Raw genomic sequence first — 19,965 nt, forward strand, 5'->3', positions numbered from 1 at the left:
ATTGATTTTGATTTGTCAGAAATTGTGTTCAAAAACAGATTGAGATCTATGTGATGGAAAGGGGGTTGTTTTATTTAAAAAAAACCTTTTAACATCTTACACACTCACCCTTAAATTTTCCTCAATAGCTTTGAGGACTTTTAATTAACACTTGTTTTACACCATTCTAAAGCTGCATGTTTAAGATTTTTTAATTTATAAGCTTTATTGTTAAATTTAATAGGTCCAACATGAGTACATTTCTGGTTAGTAAAAAATATGGAAGTTATTTATTTAAGATTTATTAATTTTGTATTTTTAAAATGTATATCAGTGTATTTCTGGCAGAAACGTTTTCCATGTTGACCTAATGCAAAGTACTAATTATATTTTGGCAGTTTAGTTTACGTTGACTGAGCTATGTTCTTTTTATTTTCTACCTCTATAAATATGGTTTGTGCTTACACTAACCAAATGTTCCATAACACACACTTACAATTTATGAAAATTATATATTATTAAATTAAATTACCTGAAACAATTTTGCAGCGAGTTTTAATCCATCGTCATTTTCCATACTTTGTGCAGAAGCAACAGCACTTTGCAATGCTGCTATATTAAATAGAACGCATACTCTTTCATACGCCAGAGATGATATTGCTATACACACAAAAATTATTAAAAATAATTACTTAAAATGAAATTCAATCCTAAAACCACAAAAAAAATTTCAAAAACTAAAACTCAAGTTAATAAATTAGACAAGATAACTTAACTATATAAATTGTTTAAAGTTAAATAAGTTAGAGACATGTTAAGAGGTATGTTCAAAAAATATTTAAACTATATTTTCTTCTTGAGAAGCCTACAAAATTGTGTGCAGGCACTACTTCGTAGTGCCTGTGCCTACTTTGTAGTTAACTTTGCCACAAAAAAAGGTTTCTTTTTCAATTGTCAGTAATATCAGCCTCTAAACCACCATCATTGTATACAAACATGTTTTTTAGATTACCATTCTTTGTATGTGTATGTGTGTTGGTAGAACATGCTGAAAAATGCTTCAGCTAGCAATCTGTAACAATGTTATAGGGGGTTACACTAACAGACAATCAGTACAGAGTCATCAGTCGAAAGGTTTCCTTGGCTGAACAAAATATTTCGTCGGTTGAATGTGTAGTGGTTAGCATCCCAGATTCAAATCATTTGGTCTTGAATTTGATTTCTAGCATTTTTTCACCTATTGTTTCATTCAGTTTATCTTCCTCACATGCAAATGCATCTCCAAGGTTGTAAAAAAATAAAGAAAAAGTAATACTGATAGTTTTTCTTTATTACTGTAGAGTAGTATATATATTCTACAGTTAATATAGCAATATAATTTTATTTTATTTACTCTGCAATTGTACTTTACAGGTACAGCAATTGACAATTTAGTCAAATAAAAATTACATAAATGTTTGTGACTCTTGTTTCCACATATATCACCTGTGAAATACTATGTTAAAAATACAATTTTTTTTTTTAATTTTGGTGTGTAATATCTAAGATTACACACCAAAATACTACACAGTTAGTAAATACGACGGCTGTCTAAAAAGTAACACGTTTTGAAATACAAAACCAACCAAATATAAAAAATAAATTTTATTATTTTTTTTTTGTCTTCAGTCATGAATAAAAAATTAAACCAGTGATAATTTTTTTGATTATCGGTTTGGTTACATAAAACAATACAAGTAGCATTCATAATTTTGGTTTGATACAGTAAGATGAGTGACCGATAAGATGATATAATATGATTAATTAGAGTGAATTCATGTGTAATTTTTGTCACGCTATTAGCTAAGGTAATGACTCACTCAATCCTATTCCCCTTCACTCTAATGAAATAGAAATAAAGCAGTCGCAATTAGAACACTGTGTTGAAAGGTTTTACTAGTGTTAAATTGTTTTCTAAACCGCAGTGTTTAGTTTTCTTTCATTTTTTGAAGTTATTTTATTTACGCTGTCCTTGTGTTTTTATATTTCGAAATGGCTTCAAGGGTTGTATTAATTCACCTAACAACTTCTGTCACATCTGAGGGGAGTTTTTGGTAAAGAAACATCAAAGAAATATTACAGGCTTTGTTAAAAAAGTGTACTATGCCTATTTTGGGGTAAAACTTGGTGACCAAGAGAAAACATGGGCCCCTCATACAGTTTGTCCTACTTGTGTGGAAGAGCTACGCAAATTTGACAAAAAAAAAGTCTTTTCGGTTTGGAGTATCAATGATCTGGAGAACCACAATATCACAGTGATGACTGCTACTTTTGTCCTTGTAATGTATGAGGGTTCGATTTAAAAAAATAAGAAAGAAACAAAGAAAAAGAAAGACATTTGAATATATTCAAATTATTATTTGGCAATAACCCTGTACCTCACAGCCATAATGTAGCTGTACCTTCAGATCCAGAAAATCTACAAGATACACTGAACAACTCTGAAATAGAGTTACAGGATGATGACTTTATTTCTGGTAGTTCTGAACAACTTTTTTCACAGCATGAACTGAAAGACTTGGTCAGAGACTTAAGTCTTCCTAACCATTCAGCAGAACGTTTAGGATCTAAATTAAAAGAAAAAACTTACTGGCCCCTGGCACTTATTTCTCACAGTACAGAAATAGAGAAAAATCTTTACTCCAACTTTTCTGAAGATGGAAGATTAATTCAACAATGTTCCTGGTGTAATGGAGCAGTTGAACACAAATTATGATGTGAATGAATGGAGGCTGTTTATTGACTTATCCAAAAGAAGCCTCAAAGCTGTTATTTTTCATAATGGCAACAAATATGCTTCAATGTCGGTAGAACACTCTGTGCATTTCAAAAAATGCTATGAGAATTTAGAATTAGTTCTGTCTAAACTGAAATATATCATGAATGGATAATATGTAGTGACCTAAAAGTATGCTTCTTGGGCAGCAGGGAGGATAGACTAAATATTCCTGCTTCTTGTGTGAATGAAACAGCTGGGACAAGAAAGAACATCGGACCAGAAAAGAATGGCTATGTAGAGTATTACTAGAATCTAGTAATAGTAGAATTAGTGAAGTAGAATTCCTCCACTTCACAGCAAACTGGGATTGATGAAACAATATGTAATGGCTGTAAGTAAAGAATGTTTTAAAACCGTATGCCATAAGTTTCCACATCTGTCAGAAGCCAAAGTGAAAGAAGGTGTTTTCACTGGTACAGACATTCATAAACCTTTTAAAGATGAAGCCATTCAAACCAAAAGAAGCATGGAAAGCATTTAAAGAAGTCGCAAAGAAATTCCTTGGGAACAATAAGGATGTAAAATTTTAAGTGTGTAATGGAAAACATGCTAATGAAATTCCAAGACTTTGGTTGTTCGATGAGCTTGACGGTACATTTTCTACATTCTCATATTAATTACTTCCCCAAAAATCTTGGTGCTGTAAATGAAGAACAGGGTGAAAGACTTCACCAATATATAAAGAAATGGAATGCAGATAATGGGGTAGGTGGAATGTGAACGTGATTGCAGACTACTGTTGGTGCATCCATGGAGATGATCTGCAAGCTGACTACAATAGAAAATGTGGCTTGAGAAGCGCTGAAAGGAAAAGAAAAAGCCAGTACAAGTCTTCGTAGAGGTAAGAAAATGTAAAAAAATCCTTTCTTTAGGTCCTATTACTTTTTTATAAATAAAAGTTTTCCACGAGGAATATATATACAAAATGCCTTTTTCCATTTTCTTTTTTGTAGTACTGTGAAAAATCCTTAACTGATAGAAAAAAAAACGGTGGCCAAATTTGAAATCAGCACACAAAATAATATAAAAATCAGTTATAAAATTATAAACAACTTTCAAATCATTTAATTTTATTGACCTGTGTTATCACTTCTTTTAAATCTATTAACCAAATCTTTGCTTTCTGGTTAACCTATTTAATGAATGCAAATAAGATTATTTGGGTTTTATAAATAACAACAAGAATAAAAAGAATTTGATTACATTTATTTCATAAAAAATTCTACAAGTCTTTTGGAGAGAAAAAACGAAGGGATGGGAGGTAAGAGGATGATATATTTTTAATTTACAGTATATAATTATTTTTACTTACATAAAGCTGACTTCTAAGGTTTTTGGTAGAAAAGGTTAGGAAATAAATTTTTTTTATTTATCGTTATTTTGTCAATCTCATTTCATTTGTTTTTATTAATTCACTTTTTTTTTTAATTTGTCTCATGACTTTTGATGAAATTGATATAACCATAGGTCTGTCAAATGGAGATAAATTTCCTAAAATATTTCAAGAAGCAAACATCCAAATTTAAGACAGAAAATTCAAATAAACAAAATATAAGAGATAACTTATATAGTTGGGGACTGAACTGATGATGATTAGAGAACAGATGAACAAAATTAAATTTCAATGTTTAATTAATTAAGCATAATTACATGGATTTTTTTCTCATCTTCTGTACGAGTTAACAATGAATAAAATCTAGTAATAATGTTTTTAAGCACGAATTTGTAATTAGACAGAACCTAAAGAGAGTGTCCCAACAGCTGGCTTTTATTAAGAAAAGAATAATTTCAAACCTTTAGTAGTAAATTTAAAACAATAATCTTTAAATTGCACAACTCAAGAATAAAACAAACAGCAATTAATATCTAAATAGGATAGCCAAATTTTAATGAAAAATTATCTCCTTTTCTCATAAAATAAATAATCTAAAACCAGCACATATAAACATACACTCATATGTCAATAAACAAAAACTTTTTTCTTAACACATTATTTAATTTTGAAAACACTGTGAAAGTAGAAAAATAAAAAAAAATTGGATTTAAGTTAATAAAACATGCTTTGGCTTCTTTCTACAAAAAAAAAGAAATAAGAAAACTTACTAAGGCTAATGCGACCACCAAAAAAGGATCCTTTATTGAATGCATCTTTCCACTTAAATGGTATCTGCACTTCAGTTGGAGGAATTTTAGCCTCCAATGCAACCAACTGATCATAATAACTGTGAAAAAATGAAATTATAAATAAAAACAATTAAAACAGTACACGCATAAAATCTAATTAATATATGTAATCTAATTTATGATAATTTAGAATAAAAATTCAAATACAAGACAATTCTATTCAGAATGTCCAATTATAAAGTGAAATATTTTTGATCCGAACACATATGATACTGATATACTTAGAATGTTTTGATTCAATGTTGGGTACGAACTTGGAACTAATTAGCCTTAGTGTAAAAAGATCTACTTCGTGCCCTGACAACATTATAAACAGCATCATGTAATGAGTCGAGGGTTTTGACATTTGGAATTAATGTTTCAATTACTATTTGAAGAAAGTATGAAATTAATGAAAAAGAATATCGGGCCTGTATTGCCTTTAGTTAACATGTTTTATTTTTTAAGTTACAAATTTAATAGAATAATAAACACATTTTGTTGCAAAAGTATATTTTAACATGAAACCTAAGAAATCTGGATTAGAATATCAAATTTACCTTAATTAATCTTAATTTAAATTCCAAGAATTTCAGTACAGTTTCCTTTTTTAATGTTGGAAGTAAAAATAAGACCTCATATATTTTGCAAGCAATAACCCAACTATGAAATATTTATGGACCCCTTTGATTATTTTTACTTGTAGCAAAACATGACTTTAAATTCTCCACATTTCTTTATGACATCTTGCCTGATACTCGGTAAAAGGATTAATAAATCAAATTTTCAGGAAATTGAGTTCCTTATACTAAACGATTTAGAAATCTGTCCTCTTTCTCAGAAAAATACTGTCATAACTCTATTTTCAAAATTAAAGAAATAAATGTACATATTTCTCTATCATATTTCAGTTATATCTTATTGCTGTCCAGTAAAATAGAGTAGTAAGTTATTTAAAACAATATTCCAGTAGCAGCAGCTGACTCTCAAAAAGAGTACTAGGTGTGGGAGAAACAATGAATCGTTTTAAATCATGCATTATTGTTGGTCACGGCTTCCTAGAGAGCTGATGTTTATGCCATAGCGTAGTTTAGTTCAAAGCATTTTCTGTCCAACATATTACATGTCCTTGGCAGTTAGTAAAGAACTTTCTTTTTAAAGAACTCTCGAGAGTTCTAAGGTTCCTAGATTATAAAATACCACTCAAATTATATAAATCAAATGAATCATTATGTTTATTACTTATTAGGTGTTTTATTATGTGGTCATTTGTCTGGAACACGAGTTTAAATTTATTATCATAAACCTTTGTAATATGTTGTCAACTATTTAATCAGTATATATATATTTAAAATATACATTGTCAACTTTTTGTGTGCTGTTACAGGAGTTTGAAAGTAAAGTTGTTTACAGGATAATTCACACGCATGATATTAAAGATGTTTGATGTTTGCAGATGATAGTAAAATTTATTGCTCGATTCTTTAATGATTGCATTCTGCTCCACAGGATCAATATCATTTTGAGATGGAGTCATAAAAATGGACTTGAATTAAGCATTAAGAAATGCACATACATAATATTCACCAGGAAATTAAATTATCATATCTACAATCTATACTATTATACAAAGAGGAAGGGGTTTTTTTCTTTTGGGATAAACAAAATCAATCAGTTGCAACCAAATTTTTATCCACGTTTCTTGGCATAACTGAGAAGGTTTATAGATATATTTCATACAAAAAAACATTAAAAACAACAATAAAAAAGATAATGCTTCACTGCCTTCATATGAAGTATGTTAGCTCTCCACTAAGCGATGGATATGTTGGACTCATGCAACAACTTTTTAAGTAGTATATTGGCTCTGTGCTAGGTGGTGGGCATGTTGCACTAAATTCGCTCTATTTAATCATGAGAGTGTATGCTGCTCATAATTGCTAATTACTGAATATCAGAAAATTTTAATTTGTTTCTCTGATGTACATATTAGTATCTAATGCAGCTGTATTCCATTTCTCAGGTAATATCATATATCGGTTCTGTGATAAATGTTTGATTATTCAAATTTATTTATTTATCTATCTACTTTGGCAGTATCTGTTGAGCAATAAATATTTGATTATTTAAATTTGTAAAATTAAATTAATAATAATAATAATAAGTAAATAAAAATACAAATATAAAATATAAATTAAAATAATCTATGCTTAGAAATTAAATTAAATAATCTGTAAATTAATTGAGAATAGACTGCTTCTAGCAAGAAAGTTATAGAGGAACTGTGTACAGCCGCCCAGCACAACACTACTGGTCTGCTCTGCGAAAATAGTAGCAAAAATAAGAATGTGAGCACATACAACAAACAACCCCATGCACCATCCTTTATTATAGTGATGATTTATCTATCTATTCTGGTTGTATTTGTTTAGTTCTTTTTCTAAAATCATGCCGAAATGGAAGAGATATAATATTGATAGAAAATCTACAGATTCAAGGCAAATGTCTACATTGCATTTACACGAAACTATGGAAGAGTATGAGGTTCTATTTTACGATGATATACAATACAGGAAAGCCACTTTAAAATTCAGATCTGCTTTTGAATATGATCCTCATTTGGATTATATTAATAAAAATTTACAAATTGGTGCAATGATTAAAATAAATCACTTTTTTGAAAAAAAAAAATGGAAAGACGAAGCACCTGGCATGTGCTGTTCTGGTGGGAAAGTTTCACTTCCTACACTTAATGAGCTGCCAGAACCAATCAAGAGTTTAGTTTTAGGATCTCATCCTTTGTCAAAACATTTTCTCGATAATATTAGAAAATACAATTTATTACAGATGACTTCTTTCAGTGCTAAACGAATTGTAGAAAGAAATTTTATGCTTATGTTTAAAATTCAAGGTGAAGTTTACTGTTGCATAAGAAATTTATTGCCAGCAACTGTATCGATCACAAATTTTTACAAATTCATATCCATTCTGATGTTGATCAAACTTCTCTTCATACTAATATGGTACCAAACTTGAAAAAGGAACTAATAACAGCATTCCAGCAAGTTTTACTGCAACATAATAATTTGATCAGACAGTTTAAATACTGACAACACATCTCTGGGTAATGCAGGAAATTTTAGATTAATAATTATGGTGATAGTGTAGTTATTAATCAGCATAGAGGTTACTAAAATGCTCCAACTACTAATGAAGTTGGTATTTTACTGGTCAATGAAGATAAAGGACCTAGAGATATAATCTTACATTGTTGTGACAATCAAATCCAACATGTGTTTGAGCTTCATCGCCCTTATGTTTTTGAAGGGTGAAGATGGTTATTATCTAACTATTACGCTAAATAATAATAATAAACAAAATAAAACAGTTTCCTGCATGCAATTTTATCAAATTATGGTGAGATAATATTGACAATTTTTTATATTATTACAGAAACTTATTTAATCAATATTGTGTTGATATGATGACCAAAATGATCACTGAAAGATTAGCCTTTATTTGTAATAACAAAATAAATTACATGCTGATGAGATTACATTCATCTTCGAGATACTGTGCAACAAGACACCAGGTCCAGGACTTCCTCGTCTGGCATAACCTCCTCTATCTGTGACAACAGCTCTCTGTTGACGGCTCTTGTAGTTTGTGTGGCCACATCCTTCAACAGTTCACCACTTCTGCGTACCCTTATTAGACTGGGAAGCAATAATGCGTACAGCTCTTTCATCACAATTTCCACATCCCTCAGTCTCTCACTGACCAGAACTGCGCACTCTTTAATTTCTTTTTTGGTGTTTGTGTACCGGCGACAAAAATCTACCAATCTGGTAATGGCCTAAAGAAAGTGGTCAATATCCGTTCCACTTTCAATGACCTCCACTTTCCTCTTGGGGCCCTCACCACTGTATCGTCAGTTTACTGTTAGATACATCATATTGGACACTAGTATTGACCTAGGCAGCCTAGCTGTCTTTCGACTTCGTTGAGAAGAAAACTCACGACTCCATTTCTGCTTCTTCTGGTGAACTCAATTTAGACAACGTAATATAAAATAAAATAAATTCATTATACTTCAATTCAAATCGCTTACAATTAATTACAACAATAGCTTTACCAACAAAGCTATAAAAGTTTCTTATCAAGTTATGATAAGCACATGTCTTCAGTTACCAGAAATCAAATTAAAATTAATTACCTCTAACTATGCTATGTTATCAACTCAATGTTCAATATAATCAGTGTAGATAACAAATTCCAATTCTTAGAAATAAAATTCTAATTGCCCACTGTACAACAAACGCACAACTACACGCACGCACATACCAATTTGATACAAATTTGGTAAGAGTATTTGTAATGAAAGACCTTAAAATATTATTGAACTCTAGATTAACTTATTTACAACACAATGACTCCCTAATAAATAATGTCGATAAATAACTTGATTTTTTTATTAGTAGTACAACTATTTACAGATATCAAACTGATAATAAACTTATTTCAGCCTTTTATACGGAGCAGATTGGAGTATGAATCTGTTCTCTGGAATCCATTCCAACAGACATTTTTTGCTGATGCAACAGGATTTAATCGAGATTGTGCGAAATAAATTTCTAAGATTCTTATATTACAAGAAATTCAGAAACATTTGTCCTTTGGAATACCAAACTCAGAATCAGAGAGAAATATTTAATAAGATGGGAAATTGCCTTGCTGGTACTTTTTTATAAATTAATGCATCATTTGGTGGAGATACTGACGCTGCTGGAATGCGTTTGCTTATTTGTGCCCCCAAATAGACCTCGACTCCATATATTGTTCATTATTCCAAGAATTAATACAGTCTATCGTTCTAAGTCTTACCTCTTAAGGGTAACCTTAAGAGTACCTCTTAAGGGTCTTGTTAACGAATACTGATATATTTAATGATAGTTTATCTCATGTTGTATAGTTATGTCAACAATTGTTCACTAGCCGTAGCAAATGAATAATTTTAAAACCAGTATGTATTCTTAGTTTTGTATCTAGTTTAGTTTTGTAAGTTTTAATTTAATTACACTGAAAAATTTATTGAATGTCAATATGGTTATATAAAGCCTCTGAATGACGGTTATTTAAAACAAATAAATATTATGCAAAGTTGTTTTGTATTTCAGGTGAGTTCTCTACTTTTGTTTTAATGGGCAAATTAAAAAAGAATAGCATCAGCAAAATTGGAAGATTTACAATGATTTGAAGGAACACTTCTAAATTCAATTTACAATAGCCAAAAAAAATTCTGTAGCTATGAAATTAACATTCTTGATAACAAAACATTATTTAAGTCAAGACTTTAAAATAAGATAATCCTTATTCTTTAAATTAATAAAAGGGGTTAATGTAATATGTCTGATATTAAGAAGAGAAGTACATGTCGGGTTACAATACAAATCAGGCTCACAGTTTATAATCTATAAAAAAAAGGAGATCTATGACGGACCTTCCACTACAATTATGATTATTTCTTCAAAAGCCAAAAGTTCATTGGAGGCATATGAAACCAAGATTTCCTTTTCGGCACAAAAATGCAAATAGGGTAGAAACAACTAAAAACCAATCGATACCGGCTACATTGAAATCACCCAAGATTACAAATTTATACACAACACATTTAAGTCGTATAAAATATTTTTCAAACAACCGGTGAAGTATACAGACCCACCGAGCATACTCAGGTATGATTTCATACAATGACTTGTTTATGAAAATATTCAACAATTCAGGAAAAAAACTCCACCTTTTTATATCAAGTATCACCAATTTTCAAAGAGAGCAATAAAACTATGTTTAATGTGATGTAAAAAGGAAAATACTTCGCTAGAGTACATAAGGCCTCTTGCATTTTGATATGATATAAAGTTCATAATAAATTTATAATACCGCTTTCCTCAATAAACTCTATTACATATTCTAGGAGAGACTGTCACCGAATGGAGCAACAATTCCCACCGAACGGGCATCAGGTGAGGCAGACTTTTTCCAAATCAAAATCATCAACATATAGGTAGACGAGTATTATATTTTTATCATGGATAAAGACAACTGACTTCCTCCAATACCATCTAGCGATTTCAAAATAATGACATTAACGACATAAAAGGCTAATGTAATGATAAATACGACACACCGTTTAACCTTAACATTCATTAGGTCAGTTCATATTTTCAAACATCAATAAAATTTGCTCAAGATGACTTTTCGATCGATATAAACATCCTGGTTTTTGTTAATGGTAGTACCTTCTGTGTTGCATAAACCCACAGAATCATTTTCGGCAAAAATATTATTTGAACGGTCACCGATGTAGGATGTAGAAAGATTTTCTTCATTAATTTTGAACATGAAGCATCCACCAATCATTTTGGCAGAGCGGTAGCAGCATCATTGTCTTTCATCTGGAGTCCCTGGTTTGAATCCCAGTCAGGCATGGCATTTTCATATGCTACAAAATTCCATTTCCGTATCTCACGGATAAGCTTAAACTTGTAGTGAAATTATCGAGATAAAAAATAATCTCGTACTCTGATTTATGATTTGCTTTTAATATTTTTTTTTTTAAATAAATGAATTGCAAAATTACGAGTAAAAGATTTTTTGGTATTTTTCTGTTATTCCCCCCAATTTTTTTATTATTTTTATTTATGAATCATTAGGAAAACGCTTAAAATATGATATTCACTTCATTTTGGGATGGAGAAACCATTTTTTATATTAATCATTCATAAGACCTGAATATGTAAGATGAAACATGAGACTTCTATGAAAATTCATGCAAAAAATGATCGTCGGTTATGTAAAAAACGAGAAAGTGCCCTGAAGATAAACCGATCAGAAAGGGGATTTGGTTGGAAGATAGCAAACTGTAACAGTAATGTTTACAATTGCAAACATTACTGTTAATTAGTCAAGATTAGCAAGCAAAGCGAGCGTAGGTTAAGTTGGGTTAGATTACATTTATAAATTGATTTCTACAATTAAAAATGTGTTTCTCCAATGAAACTGACATTAATAATTAAATTTCATGCAAATATCAGTGAAGAGAAAAAAACGTGGTAGGGAAGTAACAGAAAAGACTCGATTTTTTAATTATTTTTCCAAGTTCGAGAACTTCAGAGATTTTTATTTTCAGTTTAAACAAGCAGCATTTTAGACATGAATCAAGACCTCTGCTCTGGGCCACGTACCTCAAAGAATTTTCTTTGTTGTTTAATATAGGTGCAAACCTGCACAGGAAATCAGCACTCACACTGACTTTAGTATTTATGATAAATGGTACGATGAGAATTCATATCGGTATTAATCAAATTTCATCATCTTAACTCCTTCCACAATCAGGATAATTGTCCTTTTAATGAGTAGATTCCAAATTATTTATTTGTGTAGTTTTAACAGGAGCACCATTGTTTACAATAGCACTTCTCTTGCTTGTTCCATTTTAATGAATTGCCATTAAGCAAAGTTCTTCTTATTTTACATTAATACAAAAACAGAAAAATGAAAATTATATTTATAAGTATTATGTTTTAATAATTACTGTTAACCAAAAACATGATTATGGTAAAAGGGACTTCCTTTCAGCAGGCCATTTTTAATTACCCCAATTATTAGGTAATAATACAAAAATTATTTTAATAACTTTATGTTTGCAAAGATACATAATATACATGTGTTCGTGTAAAACACTTTGTTATACAATATAAATTATGACCAACAATACAGATAATCTTACTATTTATGAACATCTGTTTATTTATGTTTATTAATTAATAGGGGTAATAAATAATATATATATCTTAAATATGTATATTTAAGATATTCTTATTTTCAGTTCATTCTCTCTCTAAAACCTACCACAAAGGTTTTATGGTCCTCCACATTGCAACAACCATAACAATTAGAAATAATCAACCATTGTCACTATTAATTTAACTTTAATTAAAGGCTGGATCTGTCTAATTAAAAATTAAAAAAATAAATCAAATGAGTTTGATATAATTTTGAATGAAATAAAATCTGTCGGCAAACCATAATCTGTATCCTGTTATTAAATCTGTGGAAAGTCAAGAAAAAATGCTTGTTACATTGTTGAGATTACTCTTAGTTTCCTGCACCTACATAAGGCACAAACACCAAATTTCAGTCAGATACACTCACAATTCTGTTGTTAAAGGGAGTCATCCAAGTCGATAAAGTATTGTGATTCATAAAAATGGACAAAAGAGACTTTTGTGTAGTGATTGGAAACTCCTTTTTGAAAGGTAAAAACCACACAGGAAAATAAAACAAAGCCACACAAATATTATGGTGAAACAAATCTATCAATTTCAAATGACACTGAATGTTCCAGACGATCTGTTAAGTTTGAAATGCAGAAAATAGTGAAAAAATCCATGATGGAGGATAGAAAAGTACATGAGATTGCTAAGAAGTAGGCTTGTCAAATAAACAGGTAAGTCATATTTTACATGAAAATTTATATAGGCAAAAACTGTGTGCAAGATGGCGCCATATTTGCTCATAATTAACATTTTATAAGCATGGTTTTTGGCTATTTCAGTACAAAAGAGAAATTTTTTGCTGTGTCAAAACACTTGATGAAACTTGGATCCTGAAACCAAGGAACAGGCACAACGGTGGTTGCAATTGGGCAACTCACTTCAAAGAACACAACACATATTATATGTCTGCTAGATCATTTAAATGAGGAAATAAAGAAAGAACAAAAACTTATTTTTCTCCAAAACAATGCACCTGCTCACCTTTCTGTGATTCCAACTGCAAAATTGTTCAAATTGAACATTAAATTTGAAGGTTTTAATGACTATATTTGTGTACATATATATATATATATATATATATATATATATACAGTATATGTGTACATACATACATACAAACATATATACACACACACACACACACAGAGGTGTTTATAAAATGGTGGGCTAGACATACTTTTTCAGGTTCTACTTGTAAAACTAATAAAAAATGTCCTTAGGAAAAATGGTGATTTCTCCTTTGTTCTCTCTCTATCTGCCATTTTGTTATTTTTATATAAAAATTTATATATAATTTATATAGAAATATTTGGTAAGCATCTTGGTAATAACGTTTTAAAATTAGAAAAAAATCAGGAACTAAATACCTTTGCAAATTACAAAATGGCGGCCATGTTTATTTTTCAATTTGTTATATCTCCATAAATATTAGTTTTATCAAAATTTATGTTACTTGCTGAAATATTAAGCCTTTTATTTTGAACAAAATTACATTTTATTTTTTAAAATCGGATAAAAAATATTATGGCAGAAAATTAATGTAATTTTGTGTCTGTTTTCATGTCCTGCAGTTTATGTTCAATTTGATTAAATATTAATTGCTTCTATTTATTGTAGATTAGTATCAAAGTAAGTAATAATTTTATACATATACACACCCCACATGCATGTGCGCGCACACACACACACACAATATATGAACATATAAGGTTTTAATGAATGACTGTTTCAATGTAGCCAACAATTAAATAAATAAGTTATTTTTAGTAACAGATTTTTTTAAGTGACTTCTTATTCTCAAGGGTTATACTTCACATAATGCTGGAGAAGAAAAAGAGTCAATAAATTTTTAGCGAATAAGTAACCCAGAAAAACTATTGTGTATTAAATTAAACAAGAGAAGTATTTTAATGATAAGTTTAAGAATTTTCAAAATGATATTAAGGGTAACTGGAAACTACTTAACTCTTTGATGGGGTTACCCTCTAAGCGTAACTTAGACGATACTATAATTAAACATGTAAGCGGTACATCTAATGACGTGGGTAAGGTCGCTGCAGACATTATCGTAAACACTTTATAACTTCAGTAGATGATATTAAACATAATTGTATACATAACCTCCTCTATGAATCATGAGACCTTGCCGTTGGTGAGGGGGCTTGAGTGCTCAGGGATACAGAGTAGCTGGACCGAAGGTGCAACCATATCGGAGAGGTATCTGTTGAGAGCCAGACTAAGGAATGATTCCTGAAAGAGGGCAGCAGCTCTTTCAGTAGTTGTTAGGGGCGTAAGTCACAATGACTTAAACGGCCATATCAACATCACTCAGTCCTCTGAGTACTGCGCAGCTGAAAGCAATGGAAAACTACAGCTGTTTTTTTTTCCAAGAAAATGTGGCTCTGCATTTTCAAAAGCAATAATGGAGGCGCCTTCCTTGGTAAAATATTCCGGAGGTAAAATAGTCCCCCGTTCGGATCTCCGGGTGGGGACTACTAAGGAAGGGGTCACCAGAAAAGTAAAAAATAACATTCTACGAGTCGGAGCGTGGAATGTTAGAAGCTTAAAAAAGGTTGGTAGGCTAGAGAATTTAAAAAGGGAAATGGATAGGGTAAACGTGGATATAGTAGGAATTAGTGAGGTTCGGTGGGAAGAGGAAGGCGACTTTTGGTCGGGTGACTTTAGAGTAATTAACTCAGCGTCAAATAATGGGCAGGCAGGAGTAGGTTTCGTGATGAACAAGAAAATAGGGAGGAGAGTGGAGTATTTCAAGACGCATAGCGATAGAGTCATTGTAATAAGGATAAATTCAAAACCTAAACCGACAACGATTGTTAACGTCTATATGCCTACAAGCGCCCATGATGATGATGAGCTAGAATGTGTATACGAAGAGATTGATGAAGCAATTAAACACGTAAAAGGAGATGAAAATTTAATAATAGTTGGAGATTGGAATGCAAGCATTGGAAAAGGCAAGGAAGGAAATATAGTGGGTGAATACGGGCTGGGCAAAAGGAATGAAAGAGGGGACCGACTTATAGAGTTTTGCACGAAGTATAATTTAGTAATTGCCAACACCCAATTTAAAAATCATAATAGAAGAATATACACTTGGAAAAAGCCAGGCGATACTGCAAGGTATCAGATAGATTATATCATGGTTAAGGAAAGATTTAGAAATCAACTCGTGGACTGCAAAACTTACCCTGGAGCAGACATTGATAGCGACCATAATTTGGTGATAATGAAATGTAGATTGGGGTTTAAAAACCTGAAGAAAAGGTGTCAGATGAATCGGTGGAATTTAGAGAAGCTTGAGGAAGAGGAGGTAAAGAAGATTTTTGAGGAGGACATCGCAAGAGGTTTAAAGATTTAAATAATTATCGTCCAATTTCTATAGTCATGTATAGAAAACGTTTTTGAACGGTATGTCTCAATGCATGTTACGAAGTACCTTGATGAAAACAAATTAATCAGTGAAACTCAATATGGTTTCAGAAACGGGATTGGGATAAATGATTTATCTGATTTTGTCAATATTAATTTAAATAAGTGTAACTATGTAATCTTACTTTTTTTAGATTTTCGAAAAGCCTTTGATACGTTAGACCATCATAAACTTCCAGATGCCCTAAATAGCTAAGGTTTAATGGCACTTTTAATAATATGCTACAAAACTACTTAAGTAACAGAAAACTTATTGTTAAAATTAAAGATAAATATAGTGATAAATACAAAACGGATAGTGGCGTGCCTCAAGGGTCTATCTTGGGCCCAACACTTTTTAATCTGTACATTAATGATATGTCTAGCGTGATCTCTAATTCACGTCTTTTTCAATACGCTGATGATACTGTTTTAGCACTTGGACATAACCAATTGGAAGAAGCAGAGTTTTTAATGCAAGAAGATTTTAATAATCTATTAAAGTGGCTTCATGACAAAGGCCTAGTTATTAATGTTAAAAAAACTGTTGTTTTACATGTAAGATCTCCTTATCTTCGATCCTAAAAACCAATAAAAATTATTTGTCATTCATGTGACTGTACAAAAAATTACCACATAAGCTGTAATTGTGAACATCTCCTGAATGCTGACAAATACAAATATTTGGGTGTACATTTTGACTCTTTTGTTAGATGGGATCACCATAAAAAACATATATGTAAAACTTTAAGGGTGGTTGCTATGAAATTCCACCACATCTCACCCCTATTACCAATTCACAGTAAACGCTTACTCTATTCATCCTTGTTTGAATCTGTTACTTGATATGGCTTGACAGCATGGGGATCAGCCGCAGAATATCTCATAAATAAAATAAATTTAATACAAAATAGGGTCCTCAAAGATATTGCTCGTTATAATTCTGATAACAATTATGACACCATTTAAATAATCTTACAAGGTTTCTGTCAGCTAGAGGTCTATTTAAATTCTTAATTATTTTTAAGAACTTCTACAACAGTGAATACACGGTAAATGTAGAAAGTGGATACAATTTGAGAGCAATTAGCTTTATTATGGATAGATATAATAATACTTAGGGTAAACGATTAAAGAAGTATGTTGTTCCTGCATTACTTAATCCTTTACCGAATCACCTCAATAATGTAAAAATGAAAAAAAAAGATTTAAAAAAACTTCTCATTGAGTGGGCATTAACTATAACGTAATTAGGTACTAACAGGATTCATGTTGGATTTATACTGGCAGTCCAGACAATTATAACGTGATTATAGTTATTATTTTAATGTTGATAATTATTATAAATCAATAAATAATGTATTGTTGAATGGTTAAAGCTTAGTTATTTATTTTCTTTATGTAATTGTTGCAACAAGATATTAACTGTGTTATTAGTTGTTGTAATTAAGTATAGTTTTGTTTCTTAAATATAGTTTTAGTTACTAAACCTAATACATAACAAATATTTAAGAAATAATTTGTTCATTAGTTTTTAAATATATAGTTTAATTTTGTTAAATTAATTTTTATAATTGTACCTACTATTATAACTATTAGAAAAAAAAAAATATATCTTTAGTTGTTACATAAAAATTGGTTATTACATTAACCACTTAATAATGTAATAATAATTCTTTAGTATATCTGTCGACAAACTTAGGTCTGACGGATGATCATGTAAGTTTTAAATTGTAAATAAATAAATAAAATAAAATAAACAAACAAAAATTGCATATCATTTTTCATACGCTAAAAGATTTCCATAATCCCATGCATAACTTTCAAGCTTAAGCGATGAATTAATAAAAAATATATTAACAATTTGGATACAATGGACATACTTGTCCATCGTATCCAACCATCTTTGCTCAATTGAACGACAGATGGGTATATGTCGTCCTTGTGTTTAAATTTCTGTCTTTTGTTAGGACGACTTCAGTTTGTCTTTCATTAATCTCAGATGTTCAGTGTTTCATATTGAATTTGTAAGTCAATTTCTTTTTTCTCTCTATTGGATAATTTTTTAACTGTGTTAGTTTAAGTGTGATGATATTTGTGAGGTTCTGTGAAGTTAATGTTTGTTTACATGGATGTTGATTTACTTTCATGTTTATTCTATAAACATGGAAAATAAATACATGGAAATAATTGTTATTATTTCAATGATTATTGTTTAAAAATTAGTAACATGAGTGATATTTATGATCTTAAATTAGAGAAATTGGTGTATATCTTGGATAATAATAACGAAGGTGAAAAATTCTGATCTGACAAAGAAAGTAAGGTTGTATATATTGAACATGAACAAATTAGTGAATGTTTTGATAGCGGTTCTGAAAGGGAACTAGATGAAGAGTATGAAGATCAGGTTATTTGTGATCATGATTATTATTCATTGGATGATGATTAGTATGACCACTGGCAATAGAAAAACCTGCTTCTGTAACAGAACCTTCAGTAAACGATATTATTTCTGATTCTACTTCTAGGCCAACTAGTGCATTATTATTCCTGTTACTTTTTCTACTGAAACTCCTAACACTTCTGCTGACAATTTTATTTGTATCAAATCAGATTAGGCCTGCCTTCAACTTCATCAGTTACTGTTATTGTCATTGTTACACCTAATATTATTAACACTTTTGCTGACTATGATTTTCTCTCATGTCATAATTTTTTTAAAATATAAAATAGTTTCTAAGAATAATAATTTTCCTATCTCAAGTATAAATAATCATAAGTGTGCGAAACAGTAGTAGTATTCACTAGAAGTAAAACATCAAACTGATTTTGTGCTTTATTTTACTAAAAAAAAAATGTTTCCTTTCAAGTGAAATAACTAGATGAATTTAAATTATATTGAAAGAGTATGTTTCTGCGTTTCTAAAAATATGTTACAGGCAACATAAATAACTTAAAATACATATACTAATTACAAAAATATTAAGTACTTTCATCACAGCTACTTTTTTTTCTGCATTTGAAAGGAAAATTTCAACATGACACACAAATTTTGGTAAGTCACATTTGACTTTTTTTTACACAGAAAAAATCTGCATGTACTTTTCTTTTGGGCGATAAAACTCTTGTAAGGAAATTTTATAACTATAAGTAGAAATTTTTTTGAAACAATCTAAAGCCCAGTTACCATGCATCACCATGTGCCAAGAAGCACAGTATTCCAAGTTACAAAATGTATATATAACTTTCCAGATACAGAATTCATTGTCTATTTTGTACCGATTTAAATATGACACTCGGATTGTACACCATGCACTGAAACTAAAGTAATATATGAAGCCCTAAGATTTTAATATTTTTCGTTTTAATAAGCGACTGTTTATTTGCTTTTGGGGAAGAAAGAAATATGTCACATAATACACTATAAATGGCAAAATAGAAAAGTTCATTGATGTGCAAGACAAACCATATCTTAAGTGTTTTTAAAAGAGATGTAAAGGACTCGCTATGTAATTGTCATAGAGCCTCCAGATCCTTACAGAAAAGACACAAAATCCCTTTCCATGTCATAACAGGTTGGTAACACTATATTGTTAACAGGTTACTGTAAAGTTTAATTAACTGCTTTTATTTACTCAACCAAATATCAGGTCTGTTAGGAACTGATGTTATTTTATCTGTTCACTAAGAATTTTGATTTGCACACTGTTAAGTTAAATTTACAGATACAATAAA

General features: G+C 30.4%; 1 protein-coding gene across 2 annotated transcripts in view; it reads right to left on the reverse strand.

Moving 5' to 3' along the window:
• ALiX (programmed cell death 6-interacting protein-like protein AliX) overlaps positions 1–19,965 on the reverse strand; it is a 136,469-nt gene that overhangs the window by 113,281 nt on the left and 3,223 nt on the right. For both annotated transcript variants that reach the window (XM_075375889.1, XM_075375888.1), the window contains exons 2-3: positions 4,901–5,019; positions 512–639 (exon numbers count right to left, since the gene is read on the reverse strand). In XM_075375889.1, coding sequence (XP_075232004.1) covers positions 512–639; positions 4,901–5,019 — 247 coding nt within the window. The remainder of the gene's footprint in view (positions 1–511; positions 640–4,900; positions 5,020–19,965) is intronic.

The sequence above is a fragment of the Lycorma delicatula genome, chromosome 9 (assembly GCF_047948215.1).
Source record: "Lycorma delicatula isolate Av1 chromosome 9, ASM4794821v1, whole genome shotgun sequence".
NCBI lineage: Eukaryota > Metazoa > Arthropoda > Insecta > Hemiptera > Fulgoridae > Lycorma > Lycorma delicatula.